This window comes from Triticum urartu, chromosome 3A (assembly GCF_056163025.1).
Source record: "Triticum urartu cultivar PI428250 chromosome 3A, HENAU_Tu73, whole genome shotgun sequence".
Lineage (NCBI taxonomy): Eukaryota > Viridiplantae > Streptophyta > Magnoliopsida > Poales > Poaceae > Triticum > Triticum urartu.
The window spans coordinates 12,796,300-12,817,414 of record NC_141875.1 but is presented as its reverse complement, the minus strand read 5'-3'; the positions used below and the strand labels follow the sequence as shown (position 1 = coordinate 12,817,414).

The window sequence follows — 21,115 nt, the reverse complement described above, 5'->3', positions numbered from 1 at the left end:
TCCTGGAAAAGAATACTCAAGATGAACAACTTCTCACACATCAGGCAGTAAGCCATTAAGTGATTTACATTCTCTCGCATTAGCTGGATTTTTTTAATGATAACTGGGGTCTTGCTGAGGGTACGAAACTATCAAAAATGCCCTGTCCATGGAAGGCCTACCCTTTGAAAGAAGATGACCGCTTCCCCCGATCAATAAATTACCCCATCTTCCAGCAACATTTCAGAAACAAACTCCAGACACAGTTAATCAAACAATTGCTCATCTAGTGTAGGCCCGAGAGGCAGCAGGAGAGCAAACTTTCAATAATAACTAAAGTAGCTTCAGTATACTTGTCTTATGTTGATATTTATCCTTGAATTATGAATGTAGTCCAATATAAAGCGGTCATCATCATCAGATAGTTCTGATACCAGCCCAGAGATATCTTGCTGGTCACCCTCTGTGAAGATCCGTGGGACACCTGTAGAATAGAGGCCATGGGTTATTCTACAAAGCTGATGATCCATGGTATTTCAGTTTACTTTCTTATTAAGACATAAATTTTTCCCATTAAAAATAAATAAATTACCATGGAAGCGCTCTCGTGCTTCCCCAGCCATCAGTACAATATCACCACTTCGCAGGAACATTGGCGTTGGAGCTTCATCCCTTGTCTTCCCTCCAAGCAGAAAAATACACTTGCAACCCAAACTAAAACAACAAAAAAGTAAGAGACTACACTCAAATGAAGATCATTATATAAGCAACTGAACCGTAGTACCTTATGCTCACAATAGGTTTTGTCCAATCTGCTTCCATGTCATCAACATGGCCACCAAGCATGTCGCCTACAGAAGTCAAAGCTTATTGTTGTATGGACAGAGAGGCAAGCATGCAACTTCGAGGTAATGTGCCATGGTGTATATCAGTATATCTACGAGGTTAGGTTATTCACTGTTTGAAAAGACAAGCTACATACTTGGACCATAATAGTTAACGATGGCCGCTTCTGCAGTGAATTCTTCTCCAGAAGGCATTGCTGGAACAGCCATCTTTTTTGCTAGAGTAGCAAGGTCATCTGGAATCTTGTTGTGTGGAAGCGATACATCATAGTTACGCTGACAGAAACAGGAACTGGTTAATATGCAGTTGCGACCAAAAGCGTATCTTACAGTGCAATAAGTACATGATTTTAATTAACTGCGAGCACCGCGCAAGAGATTGCAGCTATCAAGTTTCATGGCTGAGTACGAGAATAAGTTACATCATGATATTAGCGTATGATGTATGCACACTGGGATTAGTTGCATAATGATTTCAGAGATCATCATGCTTAAAAATAGCTTTCAAGGAAGAACTATCATAAGCAAACAAAGCTCCTTAAGTAATAAAACTTGTTATGCGCTAACATGGAATTATAATTCATCATCATCATAATATGATTATAATGAATTGGGCTTGTTTGTCACAACTGCAGAAAAATTTGAAGAAAATTATGCCTGCTGGTTTATTCATATTCATATGTAAAGCATCAAATTTTAATACCATCACAAGCTAAAAGAATTAAATTCAAGAAAAATGAAAATAAAGACACATTCATTGTACATACATACTTTTGACCAATCAAATTGCAAGCCAAGGGTGCTCCACCGGAGCTTGCGCACAAGAGCAGCTGCCATGGTCGACTTAGGTCTTTCCTCCTTTTGGATCTCTGAGCCATCCACAAATTTGAATTTACCCGGATGTGCATTTTCCCCAACATTACTCTGCTCAACTCTTTCTTGGCCATTGGAACTTTGCACTTCAACCAAAATCTTTTGGTTTTTAGCAGCGATGAACAAGTCAGAAATTGGACCGTATGTAGCAGTCAAGTTAGTTCTATTAGGAGGCTGTGGGAATGTTTTCAAGCTTTCCCTGATCCAATAGCATTGTTCCTCAGTTGATAGAGCACCAGGGATGAAATAGAATCCTACAAAAATTGAGGCGCGAAGGGTATTATCAGTACTATTTCACAAACGAACATTATAATGAGATTACGATGATTGATGGATATTAGGTGTGACGATCAAGTGTTGGAACCTGAAATGTTGACATAAATAGGCAAGCAAAACCCTAATTACTCAAAAGTTATGATGCCATTCGTCCTCCTTTTTGGATACACATATACAGATCTACTCATGATGAAGAACTTGCTGACATAATAGTTCAGGCATAGCATATGTTCCACATAGGAGGGGTTAAGGGAAATCATGAGTTCCATATGAAAATTTGACATTCTCTGCCGCTCATGTTTGGGACAAAGTTAGAATTAATGTGAAAATTGCACAAGCACTGGAATAAACAATTACTCCCTCCGTCCCATAATATAGTTGTTATATTACGGGACGGAGGGAGTAAGAAATAATTTTATGACCCAAAACCAGAATCAGGAAGAAATTTTGCAAGTTGCCGCTGTTCAAATGCAATGTCCTGACTTGCAAATTTGTAAGAACAGAAATCCAAACTGGATCAAGAATAATCGTAAGTATCGAAAACAAAGCAATATTGGGAGAAATTGTGGAGTTACCCGGCCGGTCGAGGAAGCAGAACACGGGCAGGTGGAAGCCGGCGCGGTCGCACCTCCGGATCCCGGCGGGCAGCTCGCCTTCTCCGGCAGCAAGCAGCGCGTGGAAGTCGACCACCGCGGACAGGTCCCCGCCGCCGCCAAACCCGCCACCACCGGCTTGCTTGCCCCTGTAGCGCTTGAAAAGTCAGGGTTCTGCTATGCTGTTTCCGCACAGAGATGGCAGAGAGACAGGGAGAGAGAGAGACCTGGATTTCGACCTGCCCTTGCGACTGGGTGGCTTGTAGAGCTTGTACTGCTTCTCGGCCCGCCGGAACGCCGTGCGCTCCGCGGCGCCGCCGGGCTCCGTTTCCGCGTACATCGCCGGCAAGTGTGGCGCCGCCGCCGCCGCCGCCGTTCTCGCTGTATTCTCTCGTTTTTCCCCTTCGGACGGTGGTCTTGGCCCAGGGAAGTTAATGCGCCGAACCAGTTTCGGTCCAGGGACGTTTTGTGTCTCCCTCCTCGACTGGGCCAGGAACTGTACACAGAACCAGGCCCGGCCCAGGTTTGATGGCTGACGTGGATAAATTAGAAGGTCCGTCTCAGGAGACCGAAGTAGTTAATCAACCAGATCGATCGCTCTAGGTTTTCATCACCGCCGGCGACTCTTGGCAAGGGCGTGCGCGGTATGGCTGCCGCCGGAGGGCCGCCGGAAAGACCATCCCCGAGGGCCATCTTGGGCGACCTGCAGACATGCACCACTGAGCCCGCTATCGGAACAGGAACGGCAGAGACGGAAGACTCTGCTGCCGAGTTCAACCAGAAAGAGGTTGACGACTGTCACACCCTAATTAGTTTAAGCATTAAAGTGTGCATCATATTTAAATTTCTCTTAAATTTGAAATGAAGAAGACAGAAACCCCCAACACCCCTTCTGGAATCAACTAGGATTTACTAAAATTATTTTCAGTGAACCTGAAATGCTTTTTTAAAAAGTTCACCCTCTTTGTCTTGGGTTAGAACCTCTGGAAAAATTGGTGCACAATTTTCTAGGTCAACAGAAAGTCATTGAATTAAATCATAAGTATTTGAATTTGGGCATTTAAATGCTATAAAATAATTTAAATGCTCAAATAATTTTGGAAATAAATGGTTGCTGTTGGAAATATTCTAAACAGAGCCCAAAATTATTTTCAGGATTTTTGAAAACGTTTTAGTATTTTAATTAAAGCCCAACATTTGCAGTTAAATAGAAAAACAGAAACAAATAAAAATAAAAGAGAGAGAGGGAAGCTACCTGGGCCTTACCTGTGCTGGCCCAGCCCACCTGGATTGGCCCAGCCGACTGGCTGCCAGTCGTCGTCCTCCTCCCGCCAGAAGGACGCGGAGCGCGTGGCCGGCGCCCGCGGCCACACGCCGGCCACCTCCTGCTTCTGCCGACGTCCTGGAGACGTCCAGGGATGCCACGCGACCCCCACGTCCCCCTCTCATCGTCGCTCACTCTTCCCCTCGTCTCCCTCACTCTCTCCCGCGATGCCCGAGCGCGTTCCTCGCCGCCGTTCGCCGTAGACGACGCCAGAGCCACCCCCTCGCCCCTCCGACAAGCCAAATCGCTCCGCCATGACGCCCTCGCCCTCCCCACCGAGCCACGCTTCGCCGGAGGCCCTGCATCGCCGCTATCGCGCCGTCTTCAACCTCGGTACCTGCCGGACGCCGTTTATCGATTCGCCTCGCTCCGGTCACCCCCGAGCACACTGATCTGCTCATCGACCTCCCTGTGAGCTCCGCTGCTTTTTCCCTCTTCTTTCCCACGCGTTTGCACCCTCTAGGCCATAGTTCCACCATGGCCGAAGCTCGTCTCCGCTCGAGCTTGTCGCCGGCGTCGCTCCGGCGACCATTTGGTCATCCCGTGCTATGCAACGTGCTTGCCGCATCGCGTAGTGCCTCGCTAGCGCCTTAGTTTTCGCGTTTGCACGCCGCAGCCCACACCCCGCACATGGCCGAACTCCGGCCGCCGCCTTGGAGCTCGTCGTCGTCGTCTCCGGCCACCGTAGGCCCGGCCTCCACCACCACTAGATGCGCGACTGCAAGAGCTCTCCAACGAGCCCAAGAACGGCCTCGCCCGTGCCCTGTGGGCGTTTTCCGAGCCGCACCACCGTCTCGGGCCTCGCCGGCGTCGAGTCGCCGGCGAGTTTGACCCAGCTTGACTCCTGGGTGGGCCCAGGTAGACCCCCCCTGAGTCTATGACAGGTGGGGCCGGTCTGCTAACTAATCTAGGATTAGTTTTAACTAATTTTAATTAAATCAGTCACTGACATGTGGGCCCAGGCCCCACTAACAGCTAATTAGTGTTAATCTAATCCTGTTAATTAGCTGAGAGGCTGACAGAAGGGGCCCACCAGTCAGGTTTGACCTGGGCTGGCGCCTTTGACCTGCTGAGGTCAGCATGACGCAATGCTGACGCAGTAATGCATTTTCTGGATTTATTTTTATTCAGGAAATTCCAGAAAATAGTCAAAACTTCTAAAAATCATAGAAAATCAACCATAGCTCCAAATGCAAAGATTTATATATGAAAAATGATCAGAAAAATTCAATCTATCCATCTGTAATGGTTTCATGCATGACAAAACAAGTTTACCTTGCTGTTTAAGCAGAATAAGGAAATGCACTATTAAAGCCATGTTTAATAAGCTAATAATTGAATCTTTGATTCAAATAAGCACATTCCTTTCTGTTATAGCTTGCATTAGGCCAAGACACATTCATATTGCCATGTCATAGCATGCATCATATTGTTGCATATCGTCATGTGTTGATTGTGTTCCGATGTGTTCTTCGTGGTAGGTTCTGCCTCCGAGGATATTCACGAGTATCCAACTGAAGGGCAGTATCCCACTACCACTCCATCAGGCAAGCAACCCATTGATCATTCCGATACAAACCCATGTTCTCGCTTCTGCTCTTGTTTACTGCATTAAGACAACGCGATTCAAACTGCTGTGTGCTACGGTAGTTGAACCCTTATCCTCTGCATGACCTGTCATTGCCACAGTAACTAGATGAAACCCACTAGCATGTGTAGGAGTTGATTGAGCCATGTATGTGATTCCTACCTTGCTATGCCTGCTATGCTTAGAGTTGTGTCAGGTCTGGTTCATCTGGGTGATGGGCTAGAGTGAAATGCTTATGTCGGTAATATGAGGGATGTGTTGAACATGTTTTGGTAAAGGTATCGATGAGAGGCCATGTAGGAGTACATGGTGGGTTGTTTCATTGAGATCGTCCCTAAGAACTGAGATCTGTATGTGTGATTTAAGATTCAGCTACTACCATGCATTGGGATCCTTAATTGACCCTCTCGGCTTCTTAATCACCCTAGTACTCTGTCCAGGAGTTGCAAATAGTTTCTGGTGTTTGTAGATTATGTGTTGGCGGCCGTGCGTAGCGCTGACCCTAGGGGTGGGCTATGTTGCGGTAGATACACCATGGCACGGTGTACCGAGTCACCCGTTTGGTGTCTCGGGAACCCTGTTCACATCGTTCGGGGCCGTATGTGGAAACCTCGGCCGGACTCCCTGCGGATGGAACCTGGATAGGCGATAAACCTGGACTAGAGACTTAAGTGTTTAGGTAGGCCATGGCCGACACCCTCACTGGGCTTCCGCTTGAAGGTTGCCGAGTACATGTCGTGTAAACGGCGGTAAGTGGTGAAAGCGTGTATGACAAAGTACACCCCTGCAGGGTATAAAACTATTCGAATAGCCGCGTCCGCGGTAAAGGACTACTTGGTTGCCTATACAGTTCATAGACAAGTTAATGGATACTACTAAAAGACTCAAGATAAGTGTGAGTACCGAGGATGGCCCTCTCGTAGGATGACGAGGGAGGATCCACGGTGGAGTATTGTGTTGGTGAGTAGTGGACTCGTGTGCGAAAACTATTTTACTGGTGAAGTTCCGTAGGATAGCTTAGCCAAGAGTCAAAGCTGGGTTGCTGCAATAACCCCACCACCTTCTTGAGAATGAGCATGTATATTAGGTTCTGATGTAAGACTTGTTGAGTACCTTTGTACCCATGTTTGCTTATTTATTGTTTTCAGATGACAACACTGCCCCCTCCGATGGGTTTTATGTAGACCTTGATGTCGACGAGTGACTAGCCACCCAGGTGGTGATCCTGGCCATGGAGGGCCCTATGTAGATAGACAGGCTTCGAGAAGCCTTCTTTCTTTCTAGTGTCTGTACTCAGACCGGTTGCTTCCGCATGTGCTTGTATGATTGTATGACTTGAGTGTCGGGTCATGTGACCCCTATCTGTATGAACATGTTATGTATGGCTCCCTGGAGCCTTTTAAATAAAGTACTTGAGTTGTAGAGTTTTGTTGTGATGCCATGTTGTATGTACTCATATCGGGCATATTGTGTGTATGATTGAAATGCTTGGTATGAGTGGGATCCGACAATCTAGTTGTTTATCCTTGGCAGCCTTTCTTATGGGGAAATGTAGTCTAGTGTTCCTCGAGCCATAGTAGTCCGCTACAGCCCGGTTCACCGGAGTCCTGCTAGCCCAACACTACTGTTCAGGACACTTGACTGGCCGACATGTGTTTCACTTCGTTCCTATGTCTGTCCCTTTGGGGAAATGTCACGCGGTGACTTCCGGAGTCCTGCCTAGCCTGCTACAGCCCGGGTCCCCCGGAGTCCTGTTAGCCCAATGCTACAGCCCGGAATCACTCGCTGATGACCGACATGCTCGATGTGATTCATGTATGCCTGTCTCCATAGGTCTGTGCCGCTTTAGGTTCACGACTAGCCATGTCGGCCCGGGTTCTCTGTCATATGGATGCTAGCGACACTATCATATACGTGAGCCAAAAGGCGCAAACGGTCCCGGGCCATGGTAAGGCGACACCCGTGGGATACCGTGTGTGAGGCCGCAAAGTGATATGAGGTGTTACCGGCTAGATTGATGTGACTTGGAATCGGGGTCCTGATAGCGTTGGCATTAGAGCCGGACTGCCTGTAGGTTCATTGAGCCAAACTGGTCGATGTCGAGTCTAGAAATGCTTTAGTTATATGTAGGGGAATTGATTGTGGGAGGGAACGTAAGGCTCTTTTACTCCTTTACCCTATGTCTCTGATCTGAGTCATTATCTTCTCATTCAACGTGGGTTAAGGACTAGGCTCTCTTCTTCTATCAGGTTCACGTGTTACTAATCCGTAGTAGCTTATAGGATTGTTGTTACAAGTCCCAGTTCAGTTTCTACTATTCTTAGTATGTTGCTAATTGGATCAAAACCTTGATATGATGATGTTGAGTGGTATTGCGAACTGTTGTGGATGTCTCAAATCTTTTTCTGAGCATTTACAGCTGTTATGCTGTCCAATTTTCCCTAGAAATTCTGATGTCTTTGCATTGTGGTTGTGCTTTCAGATGGCCAACCGTGTTCAAAACCAAGTGGTTCGCCTGACCCGGTGCCTCGACGTGCCCGGTCATACTGCTATGTTAGTCCGGGTAATGATCGAGAAGGGTTACCGTTGGTATCCCGAATACACCGTCGAAGAGCAATTCCGAGACTTTAATCAAAGCCAATATTTCTGCACCATCAGGATATTTCCTTCTTATCCCGGATCTATCGAGCCCCTTCACTGTTCCTATGGACTCGGGGTTACTGTTGAGATGGTTGTGCAGGATGCTGCCTATTCCATGATGACCATCATGCGAGTCCGGACTGGCCTGCTTCGGAACACCGACTTCCGTTACATGCCAGCTTCACTTCCGGGAGCGCAAGGGTATCTTCAGGCTATCTATGCTGACTCCACTCAGGAGGACTCATTAACTCGCACCACTGCCGAGATGCTCGAAGATAAGGACCGAGAGAATCGGGCCTTGAGGCTGGAGCTTTTCAATACCCGTGCTGATCATTGGGCCACATTGACTCGGTTTGCACATGCGGTGCAAGCTGGATGTATGGATACAAGGGATCTGTATCCTGTGAGATCAGCTCTGCCGGACATGGTGGATTGGCGTGATGTGGGAGGCATTACCCCACCCCGTGGTCCCCGCAGGCCACCGTTTGTTGGTCCAAGACCTCATCCTAGTCCCTATGGTCCACAGGCTCCTTAGGACCGTCTGTTCCCGGATGGTCACGTTGAACTTCCAGGCTATGGAGGTGACTTCTATGAGGACTACTACGGAGTTGTCTGAGTTAGTAGTAGTACCACTAGTATTGTAATAGTTGTATCTCCACTGTCCTGCGTGACTTGTGGAATATGACTTGGCGTGTAGTCAATTCCGGAGGTGTAGACAAATAATGTATAGGAGCTTGGAATGCCTCCGATGAGATGTAACGTATTTCATCATAGTTGTACTGTAGCCTGGGCTTGTACTAAACTATGTATGATGTGTATGACCGTTGGTATATATATGGCAGTTTTATATTACCATGACATACGGATGAACATCTCTGCATTCTGTGTTATCCATTACATTCTGCACTCCTTGCTAAGTTTGAGCCATCCTTATCTAAACCATTGTCTTGTTTTCTCCTAGGATGGTCAACACCCGCAGCAACCCTGCTGCCTCGGAGCAGGGGGAAGCCAGTGCAGCTAGGGGTGAAAATCTGCCTCACCCGCCTTCTCTGGCCGAAGTGATGCTGGAGGCGGAAAGAAACAAGAGTGAGACTAACCGCCTGCTGGAGCGGATTGAGCAGAACACTGCACGCCACCCATGAAATGACTTGGTGTCAATCAATGACTTTATCAAGCTGTACCCACCAAAGTTTAACCATTCCGTCAAGCCCCTCAATGCGGATGACTGGCTTCGCAGCATCACCCACAAGCTACGTTGTCCGAAGCCGACAAAGTTACTTATGCTGCCTATCATCTTGAAGGCCCTGCTAGCCTCTGGTGGGAGAATTTTGAAGCTATGCGCCCGGTCGGCCAAATCACTACTTGGGCTGAATTCAGTGAGGCTTTCCGTGAGCATCACATTCCGGAAGGTCTCATGGATCACAAGAGGGAGGAGTTCTGCAACTTCACCCAAGGAAGACTGACTGTGGATGCTTATAGTCGTGAATTTGGGAATCTGGCACGTTATGCCCCTGAAGAGGTATCTACTGACGCTAAGAAGCAAGCAAGGTTCCGCAAGAGACTTAGCCCTGAGCTTCACCGTGATCTCCGTCTGCATGAGTGCACATCCTTTCAGAAGTTGGTCAATAAAGCCATCAGTGCTGAGACAGGCCAGACTGATTATGATGCTTCACGCAAGCACTCCCGTGATTTTGGCTCTTCATCCGGCTCTGGAGCTCAGAAGCGCCGGGTGTGGATTCCAAGCACGGCACTGCCACCCAGGTTCCCGAGGCCATCCTTTGAGGCGCCTCGTCCCATCTAGCAATTTGCACCGCCCAAGCCCTATGGTGGCCCCGCTGCTAATGCTGCTCCACGCCCCAATGTGGTAACATGCTTTAAGTGTGGAGAGCCGGGTCACTATAGCCAAGAGTGTCCCCAGAACAACAACCCCATCCAAACTGGAAAGTCTGTTGGCCGTGGTAAGCCCGCGGGAAAGACATTCTACGCCAAGCCGGTCACCACTACCCGTGGCCATGTCAACTATGTTTCAGCTGAGGAGGCTCATGAGGATCCTAACGTCGTCCTTGGTACGCTCCTTGTTAACTGCCATCCGGCATCTGTTCTTTTCGATACTAGAGCATCTCATTCATTTCATATCCACTGGTAGAAAAAGGGCCTATAGTCCCGGTTCGTAAGGGCCTTTAGTCCCGGTTCCGGAACCGGGACTAAAGTGTCGGTACTAATACCTCCCCCCTTTAGTCCCGGTTCAATCCAGAACCAGGACTAAAGGCCCTCCACGTGGGCAGTGCGCAGAGCCCAGTCAGGAGACCCTTTGGTCCCGGTTGGTGGCACCAACCGGGACCAATAGGCATCCACGCGTCAGCACTTCTGTGGCTGGGGTTTTTGTTTTTTTGAAAGGGGGGGGGGTTGGGGGTTTTGGGGGGTTAATTTAGGTGTTTCATATATTGTGTTAGCTAGTTATAATTAATAGAGAGAAGTGTCCTCTATTATGTCCGTGCTTGGTCGACGCTACGTACTATACATACGTATATAGAGAGGACTAGACACGCTAGCTAGCTAGTAAGCAAACGAAGGAAACAGAAGATCGTCATGAACATATATGCATATATACAGAGAGAAGTGATATCGACCACCTCTCCTTCTCCGAGAGATTGGTCGAACAACAAGTTCTCGTATATCTATCTGACACTACCGGCTACATATATACAATAATTATCTCTTACAAATATAATCATACGGACTCAGGGTCCACATAGAATTCTCCGTCTTCAGGGATCACGTGGTCAAGAAAGAATGCCGCCAATTCCTCTTGAATTCCTCGCATGCGAGCTGGTGCTAGGAGTTCATCCCGCTTTCGAAACATCTAATTTAAAGAAGGGGGTCAATACATATATATATGAATGAATGAAACTCAACACAAATGATGGTAATAAAATAAAATTGTGAATGTTGTTATGTACGTACTTCATATTGTTCGTCAGTGTAGCCCCGCTCACAGGTCGTGTGGCGGATGGACTCCAAACATAGTATCCACAAAAATCATTCCCTTGTTCCTGCCACAACCACTTTACAAGAAATAGAGGTTAATCAAACTGATAAGCAAGAATGCCAAATGGTATTGATGAAACTAGCGCTTGAATGACTAGTAGATGCGCTTAAAATGCTACTATAGCTAGTACTTACTTTCGGGTGTCTAAATTGCAGCTCCTTCGGCAGTCCCGGAGCTTTTCTGGTGAATTTTCTCCAAACCCTGTTGGACAAAGAAAACAATTACTTGATATATCAGAAAATGAACAAAGTTGCTGATATGGTGGATAATGATCGATTTAACTTACTTCTCGAGTATTTGAGTCATGTCTGCATAGTCCTTGGGATCTTTTCGTCTTGAGTCTAAGACGGTTACTAGTCCCTGCTCAAGCTTAATATGTAGGAGAATATAGTGGAAACTGCACACGCATGCATAACTCATCAATTACATTACTATAACCTTGACTAATATATAAGGGAAACCGAATATGCACAAGACAGTAACACTCACTTGAAGTTGTAAGGAAAGAGTATTATATCTTTGTTTTGATTTATTATCAACGATTCTAGCATGCTGGCCTCGGTTTCTGCGGCATGAAATTTAACCTGAGTTGCATCTATGAGATATGTGTTAATGAACCCAATATCACCGACTTGTCTTTTCTTCAATTCTACGATCTTCAATCTGCATAATATAGTGAGGATGATTATAAATACATGCAATGAAAGAGCTAAGCTATATAGAGAAACTTAATGATAGAAGTAGTACTACTTACAGACAGTAGCAGGCGACCGTTGTTTTATCGAGGGCCAATTGATTGAAAAACTGATAGAACTCCTCAAATGGAACAGGCAACAGATCAATTCCAACGAGGTCATGCTCCTTTTTAACTTTCACATACAAAGTACTCCTCCCCCCAGAGTCTCTGCAGATTTTCAAGTACCAATCATGCAATCTTTGCATCATCGTTGATAGAGATCTTTCATCTTTGACGAGAGGCTTCCCGTACTCGTATCTTTGTATCTGCATCTCCATGGGTTCATAATGTACTTCGTCGGGCAGGTAATCTGCAAGATTGCTATAACCGGGCACCATCCTCGGATCATTATCGACATTGTGGCTAGGCACCTTGAGCGGGGGGCACGATTGCTTCGCTTGTTCGCCGAGCTGGGCAATTTGTTTCCCAGCTCGTCGTTCTTTCAGCCTTTGATCACTGACAGTACTTCCCGACCGCTCCGCTTCGGCAAATTCCTTTCCAATAATGCGGTCATAGTTTCCTTTCGGTGGATCAGACTTCGGTGGTTTTGTCAGGGCAGCCAGAGTGCGCTTCAATTTCACCCGATCTACCTTCTCCTCCGGAGGTGGATGTTTCTTTGCTTTCACCCCTTCAAAGAATTTCTTCACTTCTTCTCGCGCGATCTCGGCGTTCTCCTCCTGGGTCCTCTCGTATGGTAACTTCTCTGGAGTCTTCAGAGAAGGACCGAATCTGTATGTCCTCCCGCCTCTGGTTGTACTGCTAGACGCCGACCGAGCAGACGTAGCAGTTGTCTTCTTTACTTGCTTAAGAGGCGGAGGAGAAGGACTACGACGCGCCGGAGCAGCTGGAGCGGCGGCAGGTCTCTTCCACCCTTGCTGACGAGGCGGAGAAGGAGTAGGCTGGCTGCTCGGGCGCGTCGGCGCAGGCGGAGAAGGAGGCGGAGTGCCGCCACGCGCCGGAGAAGGAGCCGGCCGAGGGCCCTGATCGTCACTCACCGGAGGAGGAGGAGGCGGTGGAGGCGGAGTGCCCTGACTCGCCGGAGGAGGAGGAGGAGGCGGTGGCGTCCAGTTCGGAAGGTTGATGAGCTCCTTCCGCCATAGGCATGGAGTCTTCAGAGCAGACCCCAGCCGAGTCTCCCCTTCACCGGTAGGGTGGTCAAGCTGGAGGTCCTCAAATCCCTCCGTTATCTCATCCATCATCACCCTAGCATATCCTTCTGGAATCGGCCGGCAGTGAAAAGTTGCGCCGGGTTCAGTAGGAAAAACAGAGCCAACAACCGCCTTGACCTTCAAATTCATCCATTGCGTCATAAGGAGGCAATTTTGAGACTCCGTTATAGCATCCACGGGATAGCTGGCAGGAGCCGTCAAGGCATGCTCCGGCTGAAGCAGCTCGGTGGAAGCCACGCTGCTTCTGCGCTGAGATGGCGGGGTAGCTTCGGGGGAGGCTTCGGCAGTACGTTTGCTGCGATTTGCTTCTCGTTCCTCTATCGCGTCTACCCTTGCTTCCAGCGCCTGCATTTGGGTCTGCTGCACTTTTTTCCTCCTCTCATGGGATTTGTAACCGCCTGCGTCCGGAAACCCAACCTTCCACGGAATGGAGCCTGGCGTGCCTCGTGTCCGTCCAGGGTGCTCAGGATTCCCGAGGGCCATTGTGAGCTCGTCGTTCTCTCTGTCTGGAAAGAATGTCCCTTCCTGCGCTGCTTCGATATACTGCTTAAGCTTACTGACCGGTATGTCCATTTGATCGTTCGTCCAAATGCACTTCCCTGTTATAGGGTCCAGTGTTCCGCCAGCCCCGAAGAACCAAGTCCGGCAACGGTCTGGCCAGTTAATTGTCTCTGGTTCGATCCCTTTATGAACCAGATCATTCTTAGTCTTGGACCACTTAGGCCGGGCTACGAGGTAGCCACCTGACCCTGTGCGATGGTGAAGCTTCTTCTTCGCAGCATTTTGCTTGTTTGTCGCTGACATCTTCTTACTCTTTTCCGATGTCTTGTGGGCCACAAATGCGGGCCAGTGATCTCTGATCTTCTCATATCTGCCCTTGAATTCTGGTGTCTCATTATTTTCGACAAACTTATTCAGCTCTTTCTTTCACCTCCTGAATAGTTCTGCCATCCTCTTCAGAGCAAAAGACTTGATTAATTTCTCTTTAACTGGGTTCTCTGGATTATCCTCAGGCGGTAGGGTGAAATTTGACTTCAGCTCAGTCCAAAGATCATTTTTCTGCATATCATTGACATAAGAGACCTCAGGGTCTTCTGTAGCCGGCTTAAACCATTGCTGGATGCTTATCGGGATCTTGTCCCTAACCAGAACCCCACACTGAGCAACAAATGCGCTCTTTGTCCGAAGGGGTTCAATAGGTTGGCCGTCGGGCGCGATTGCTATGATCTCAAACTTTTCATCCGAGCTCAACTTTTTCTTCGGGCCTCGTCTCTTTACCGAAGTTGTGCTCGATCCGGAGGGCTAGAAAAAAGAACAAAGACTTAATTAATATGTGTACATACCAAAACAATGAATGCATCAATCAGCTAGTCAACATAGGCTTAACTAATATATATACCTGGCCGGACTCGGTTCGGTCACCGGAGCCGTCATCACGGTCTCCTTCTTGCACCGGCATTGGGTCACCGGAGCCGTCCTCATGTTCTTCTTCTTGCACCGGCATTAGGTCACTGTAGCCAGCTTGTTCACCCTCTCCTTCCAGACCATCAGTTTCGTTGAGAAACAACGAGATGGCATCACTTCCTTCTGCGATTATGTCCCTCAACAACGCTTCTTTTGTTACTTCGTCTAGGGCGGTGTCCATAGTTTCTACAAATATTTACAACATGGCAATTATTATTCAAACATGACAGATGGATATATTAGTGCCAAACGTAGAACTAGCTACCTAATCATAGTAAGCTATCGGGAGGGGGTATATATCGACAACGACGACACTACATCTATGTCCCTCGACGACCCTCGTTCCCGATAAAAAAAAGAGGAAGAAGAAGAAAAATAAGAGGAGAAGAAAGAATAGAGGAGAAGAACCCTCGACCCCTAGACGACCCTCTTCTTCCTCTCATGTTCGAGAGGATCGCCGAGGGGTCGGGAGGTTGCCTAGTGTCAAAGGATTCAACAAAACCATGTCTTCATCATTAGGCGAAAGTAACATGTGCATGATGGTACGAAGCTCTTCAAAGTTGTTCTGGAACGGAGTCCCAGATAGGATAATTCGCTTTTTAGTACAACGTTCAGAAAGAGCCTTCCGAATATCGCTATTTGGAAGGCCTTTGCTGAATTCGTACCAAAAGGCGGATTATTCTATCCGGGACTCCATTCCAGAACAACTTTGCAGAACTTCGTACCAACATGCCCTGGTTACTTCCGGCTAATGATGAAGGCATGGATTTCTTCAATACTTTGACACTAGGAAACCTCTCTCGACCCCTCGGCGATCCTCGACCCCTCGAACCCTCGACGACCCTGGAACCCTCGACCCCTAGACGACCCTCTTCTTCCTCTCATGTTCGAGAGGATCGCCGAGGGGTCGGGAGGTTGCCTAGTGTCAAAGGATTCAACAAAACCATGTCTTCATCATTAGGCGAAAGTAACATGTGCATGATGGTACGAAGCTCTTCAAAGTTGTTCTGGAACGGAGTCCCAGATAGGATAATTCACTTTTTGGTACAAAGTTCAGCAAGAGCCTTCTGAATATCGCTATTTGGAAGGCCTTTGCTGAATTCGTACCAAAAAGCGGATTATTCTATCCGGGACTCCATTCCAAAACAACTTTGCAGAACTTCGTACCAACATGCCCTGGTTACTTCCGGCTAATGATGAAGGCATGGATTTCTTCAATACTTTGACACTAGGAAACCTCTCTCTACTTCCGGCTAATAAGAATAAGAATAAGAAGAAGAATAAGAAGAAGAAGAAGAAGAAGAAGAAGAAAAGAAGAAAAAAAAGAGGAGAAGAAGAAAGGAATAGTGGAGAAAAGAGAAAATAGAATATATTCTATTTTCTCTTCTTCTCCACTATTCCTTTCTTCTTCTCCTCTTCTTTTTCTTCTTTTTTCTTCTTCTTATTTATTTCTCTTCTTCTTTTCGGTAGAGGAAACCCTAAATAGCTAGCAAGTATCGTGGGTGTGAGATACATGTGGCCTTCGGTGTCGGACACTACATCCACGTCCCACAAGTGACGTGGGCGTCGAAGCCCGCGCCACTTGTGGAATGTGGGTGTGGTGTCCGACACCGACGGTACATGTATCTCACACCGACAATACTTTCTATTTAGGGTTTCTCCTCTACCGCTCCTCGACCTCTCGACGACCCTCGTTCCCGATAAAATAAAGAGGAAGAAGAAGAAGAAAAAATAAGAAAAGAAAGAATAGAGGAGAAGACTTCCTCTTCTTCCTCTCCTCTTCTTCTCCCTCTTCTTCCCCTTCTTCCTCGCCTCTCTCATGAATGTCCGACGTTCTCGACCCCCCCCATGTGTCGAAGAAAACAAAGAAGAAAAAAAAGAAGAGAAGAAGAAAGGAATAGAGGAGAAAAAGCTCCTCTTCCTTTTCTTCCTCTCCTCGTCTTCTCCTTCTTCTTCTCCTTATTTCTCTACTTATTTTCCTTTTCCTTATTTTACTTTTTCCTCTCCACTAACATCATCATATATATGAAAAAATGCATATATGAAAAAAAACATCATCATATATATCATCATCATATATATCATCTATCATCTATGAACAAAAATATTCCTAGATACATAAAAAATTTCTACAAATGAAAATAACCTAAAAAAATCATATGATCATCTATGAACAAAAAAAACATCATTTGATCATCTATCATCTATGAACAAAAAAATCATCATTTGATCATCTATCATCTATGAACAAAAATATTCATCATTTGATCATCTATCATCTATAAACAAAAATATTCCTAGATACATAAAAAATTCTACAAATGAAAATAACCTAAAAAAAATCATATGATCATCTATGAACAAAAAAAAACATCATTTGATCATCTATCATGCATCTATGAACAAAAAAATCATCATTTGATCTCTATCATCTATGAACAAAAATTTGCAAAGGGATGGCGCCGGCGGCCGGACCAAGCTAAGGAGAGGTCGGCGGCGAGGATGGCGTCGGGGCAGGGGCGCGGGCGACGACAAGGGCGGGCCGGGGCGGCGCGCGGGCGACGGCGACGGGGGCGGGCCGGGGCGGCCGCGTCGGGGCAGGGGCGGGCCGGGGCAGGGGCCCGGGCGACGGCGAGGGCGCGGGCGACGGCGGGCGACGGCGAGGGCGCGGGCGACGACGGGCACGGGCGAGGCGACGGCGACGGCGGGGTAGCCTGGCGGCGTCGGCGTCGGGGCGGCAACTGCGAGAGACGGGAGTGAAAATTTTCAAAGTCTGAACTTATATAGCAAAGCCTTTAGTCCCGGTTCGTGGCACAACCCGGGACTAAAGGTGGGCATTAGTCCCGGTTGGTGCCACCAACCAGGACGAAAGGCCAATTTTCAGCAGCCCAAAGGGCCGGAAGCGGCGGCCTTTGGTCCCAGTTGGTGGCACCAACCGGGACTAAAGGGGTGCAATGGTCACGGTTGGTACCACGAACCGTGACCAATGCCCCCTTTAGTCCTGGTTGGTGCCACCAACCGGGACCAATGCCCTTGTGCTGCCAGCGCCCAAAAGTTTAGTCCCACATCGCTAGCTGAAGGGCGCCGACACTGGTTTATAAGCCCTGCTGTGCTTCCCCATTCGAGCTCCTCTCTAATGCAGGCTTTTGGGCCTAAACTTGCTACTGCCTGTGGGCCTATTGGGCCTCTGCGGGCCTAAATCCTGGCCCATGTAGGGTTTCTAGTCGTATTCAGGCCGTGGAGGCCCAGTAGGAGGCATTTTTTTTGGTTTTTTCTTTTTTATTTCTACATTTTTTTGGTTTTTTATTTTTTTATTTCTACTTAAAACTAAATACTTATAGTTTTTTAGTGATTTCTTTTTGCTTTTAGGTCACAAAAATTATAAACTTTCTGTTAGTGCCATTAGTTTTAAATTTTGAATAGTTTAAATTTGAATTTTTAAAAATTTGTGTGAATCACTAGTTTATGATTAACTTTACTATAAAAATAGAATTTTTTTCTATTTATTTTTTATTTATACTTACAACTAAATACTTATAGTTTTTTAGTGATTTCTTTTTGCTTTTAGGTCACAAAAATTATAAACTTTCTGTTAGTGCCATTAGTTTTAAAATTTTGAATAGTTTAAATTGGAATTTTATAAAGTTTGTGTGAATCACTAGTTTATGAATAACTTTACTATAAAAATAGAATTTTTTTTCTTCTTTGCTATTTATTTTTTTATTTATACTTACAATTAAATACTTATAGTTTGATTTTAGGTCAAAAAAATTATATTCTTTTTGCTATTGAAGAATATTATAGTTTTATTTTAGTTGATCATAACATAATATTTTAATTGATTGTTTTTATTTTCATAAAAGTTTTGTAGTTCATTCTGTTTGCTATTAATTCATTCTTTGAGCTAAATGACTCTGAAATTGGAAATCATTTCAAACTGAACTCTGAAAAGGTTCAAAGTTGGCATGGTATCATCATTTCACCCACATAGCATGTTCTAAAAAGTAGAGAGGGTTACGACAAAAACTTGATGCACTTCGTGTACAAAATGGACAATCACTTTCGAAGTATCAAAGTTTCGAACCATAAGACATGAAAGCATTTCAAATGAACTCTGAAAAAGTTGAAAGTTGGGATGGTATCATAATTTCACCCACATAGCATTTGCTTATTGCGGGAGAAAGTCTTCACTTTTTCTTCGCTTGTGTCATTTGCTTATTGCGCCGTAACCATGGATAATCTTCATTGTTTATCAGGATGCTTGGGTCAGCCTTGACATTGAAGGGAGGAATTTCATGAAACTTTTCATAATCTTCAGACATGTCTGTCTTGCCGTCCACTCCCAGGATGTCCCTTTTTCCTGAAAGAACTATGTGGCGCTTTGGCTCATCGTATGATGTATTCGCTTCCTTATCTTTCCTTTTTCTCGGTTAAATTCCTCCTGTCTGTGCTCATCCCACGTACGTACACCGTTTCCATTCCACAGCTGTAAAAGTTCTTCAACTAATGGCCTTAGGTACACATCAATTTCGTTGCCGGGTTGCTTAGGGCCTTGGATGAGAACTGGCATCATACTGAACTTCCGCTTCATGCACATCCAAGGAGGAAGGTTATACATACATAGAGTCACGGGCCAGGTGCTGTGATTGCTGCTCTGCTCCCCGAAAGGATTAATGCCATCCGCGCTTAAAGCAAACCATACATTCCTTGGGTCCTTTGCAAACTCATCCCAGTACTTTCTCTCGATTTTTCTCCACTGCGACCCGTCAGCGGGTGCTCTCAACTTCCCATCTTTCTTTCGGTTCTCACTGTGCCATCGCATCAACTTGGCATGCTCTTCATTTCTGAACAGACGTTTCAACCGTGGTATTATAGGAGCATACCACATCACCTTCGCAGGAACCCTCTTCCTGAGGGGCTCGCCGTCAACATCACCAGGGTCATCTTGTCTGATCTTATACCGCAACGCACCGCATACCGGGCATGCGTTCAGATCCTTGTATGCACCGCGGTAGAGGATGCAGTCATTAGGGCATGCATGTATCTTCTCCACCTCCAATCCTAGAGGGCATACGACCTTCTTTGCTGCGTATGTACTGTCGGGCAATTCGTTATCGTTTGGAAGCTTCTTCTTCAATATTTTCAGTAGCTTCTCAAATCCTTTGTCAGCCACAGCATTCTCTGCCTTCCACTGCAGCAATTCCAGTACGGTACCGAGCTTTGTGTTGCCATCTTCGCAATTGGGGTATAACCCTTTTTTGTGATCCTCTAACATGCGATCGAACTTCAGCTTCTCCTTTTGACTAATGCATTGCGTCCTTGCATTGACAATGACCCGGCGGAGATCATCATCATCGGGCACATCGTCTGGTTCCTCTTGATCTTCAGCAGCTTCACCCATGGCAGCATCATTGGGCACATCGTCTGGTTCCTCTTGATCTTCACCAGCTCCCCCCGTTGCAGCATCACCGTATTCAGGGGGCACATAGTTGTCATCGTACTCTTCTTCTTCGCCGTCTTCCATCATAACCCCTATTTCTCCGTGCCTCGTCCAAACATTATAGTGTGGCATGAAACCCTTGTAAAGCAGGTGGGAGTAAAGGATTTTCCGGTTAGAGTAAGACCTCGTATTCCCACATTCAGTGCATGGACAACACATAAAACCATTCTGCTTGTTTGCCTCAGCCGCATCGAGAAACTCATGCACGCCCTTAATGTACTCGCGGGTGTGTCTGTCACCGTACATCCATTGCCGGTTCATCTGCGTGCATTATATATAATTAAGTGTCCAAATTAATAGAAGTTCATCATCACATTAAAACCAAAGTGCATACATAGTTCTCATCTAACAACATATAGCTCTCCAGAGCATCTAATTAATTAAACCATACATTGAAACTATGTAAAACATTTCAATGCGAAAACAAATGCGATCATAATCGCAACCAAGGTAACAATTGATCCAACGGCATAATGATACCAAGCCTCGGTATGAATGGCATATTTTCTAATCTTTCTAATCTTCAAGCGCATTGCATCCATCTTGATCTTGTGATCATCGACGACATCCGCAACATGCAACTCCAATATCATCTTCTCCTCCTCAATTTTTTTTTATTTTTTCCTTCAACAAATTGTTTTCTTCTTCAACTAAATTTAACCTCTCGACAATAGGGTCAGTTGGCATTTCCGATTCACATACATCCTAGATAAATAAAATCTATGTCACGTTGGTCGGCATAATTTTCATAAACAATAAATGAACCAATAGTTATAAAGATAGTATACATACCAAATCCGAATCATAGACAGGACGAGGGCCGATGGGGGCGGATACCAAAACCATCGCACTATATAAGATGCAATAATAAATGTAAGAAAATGATACAAGTATCTATCTAAACATACAAGTAAGAATATTTTTCCTTTCAGAAAGAAGATAAGAACAAGAGGCTCACCACGGTGGTGTCGGTGATGAGATCGGCGCGGGTGATCGACGACGGTGAAGACGGGGACGGGGCGTGACGGACCGCTAAATCTAGACAAATCTCGAGGAAAATGGAGCTTGGAGGTCGAGCT

General features: G+C 46.2%; 1 protein-coding gene across 1 annotated transcript; it reads right to left on the bottom strand.

The window, feature by feature from the left end:
• Nucleotides 1-16: 16 nt before the first annotated feature.
• LOC125542379 (oxidoreductase, 2OG-Fe(II) oxygenase family protein) lies at nt 17-3,005 on the bottom strand. Its single transcript, XM_048705400.2, has 7 exons — nt 2,794-3,005; nt 2,549-2,715; nt 1,596-1,951; nt 962-1,100; nt 764-830; nt 572-693; nt 17-463 (listed from the first exon to the last, which is right to left on the bottom strand). Exons 1-7 carry the CDS (start codon nt 2,904-2,906, stop codon nt 324-326), a joined length of 1,104 nt encoding a protein of 367 aa, XP_048561357.2. The 5' UTR covers nt 2,907-3,005; the 3' UTR covers nt 17-323.
• Nucleotides 3,006-21,115: the final 18,110 nt, after the last annotated feature.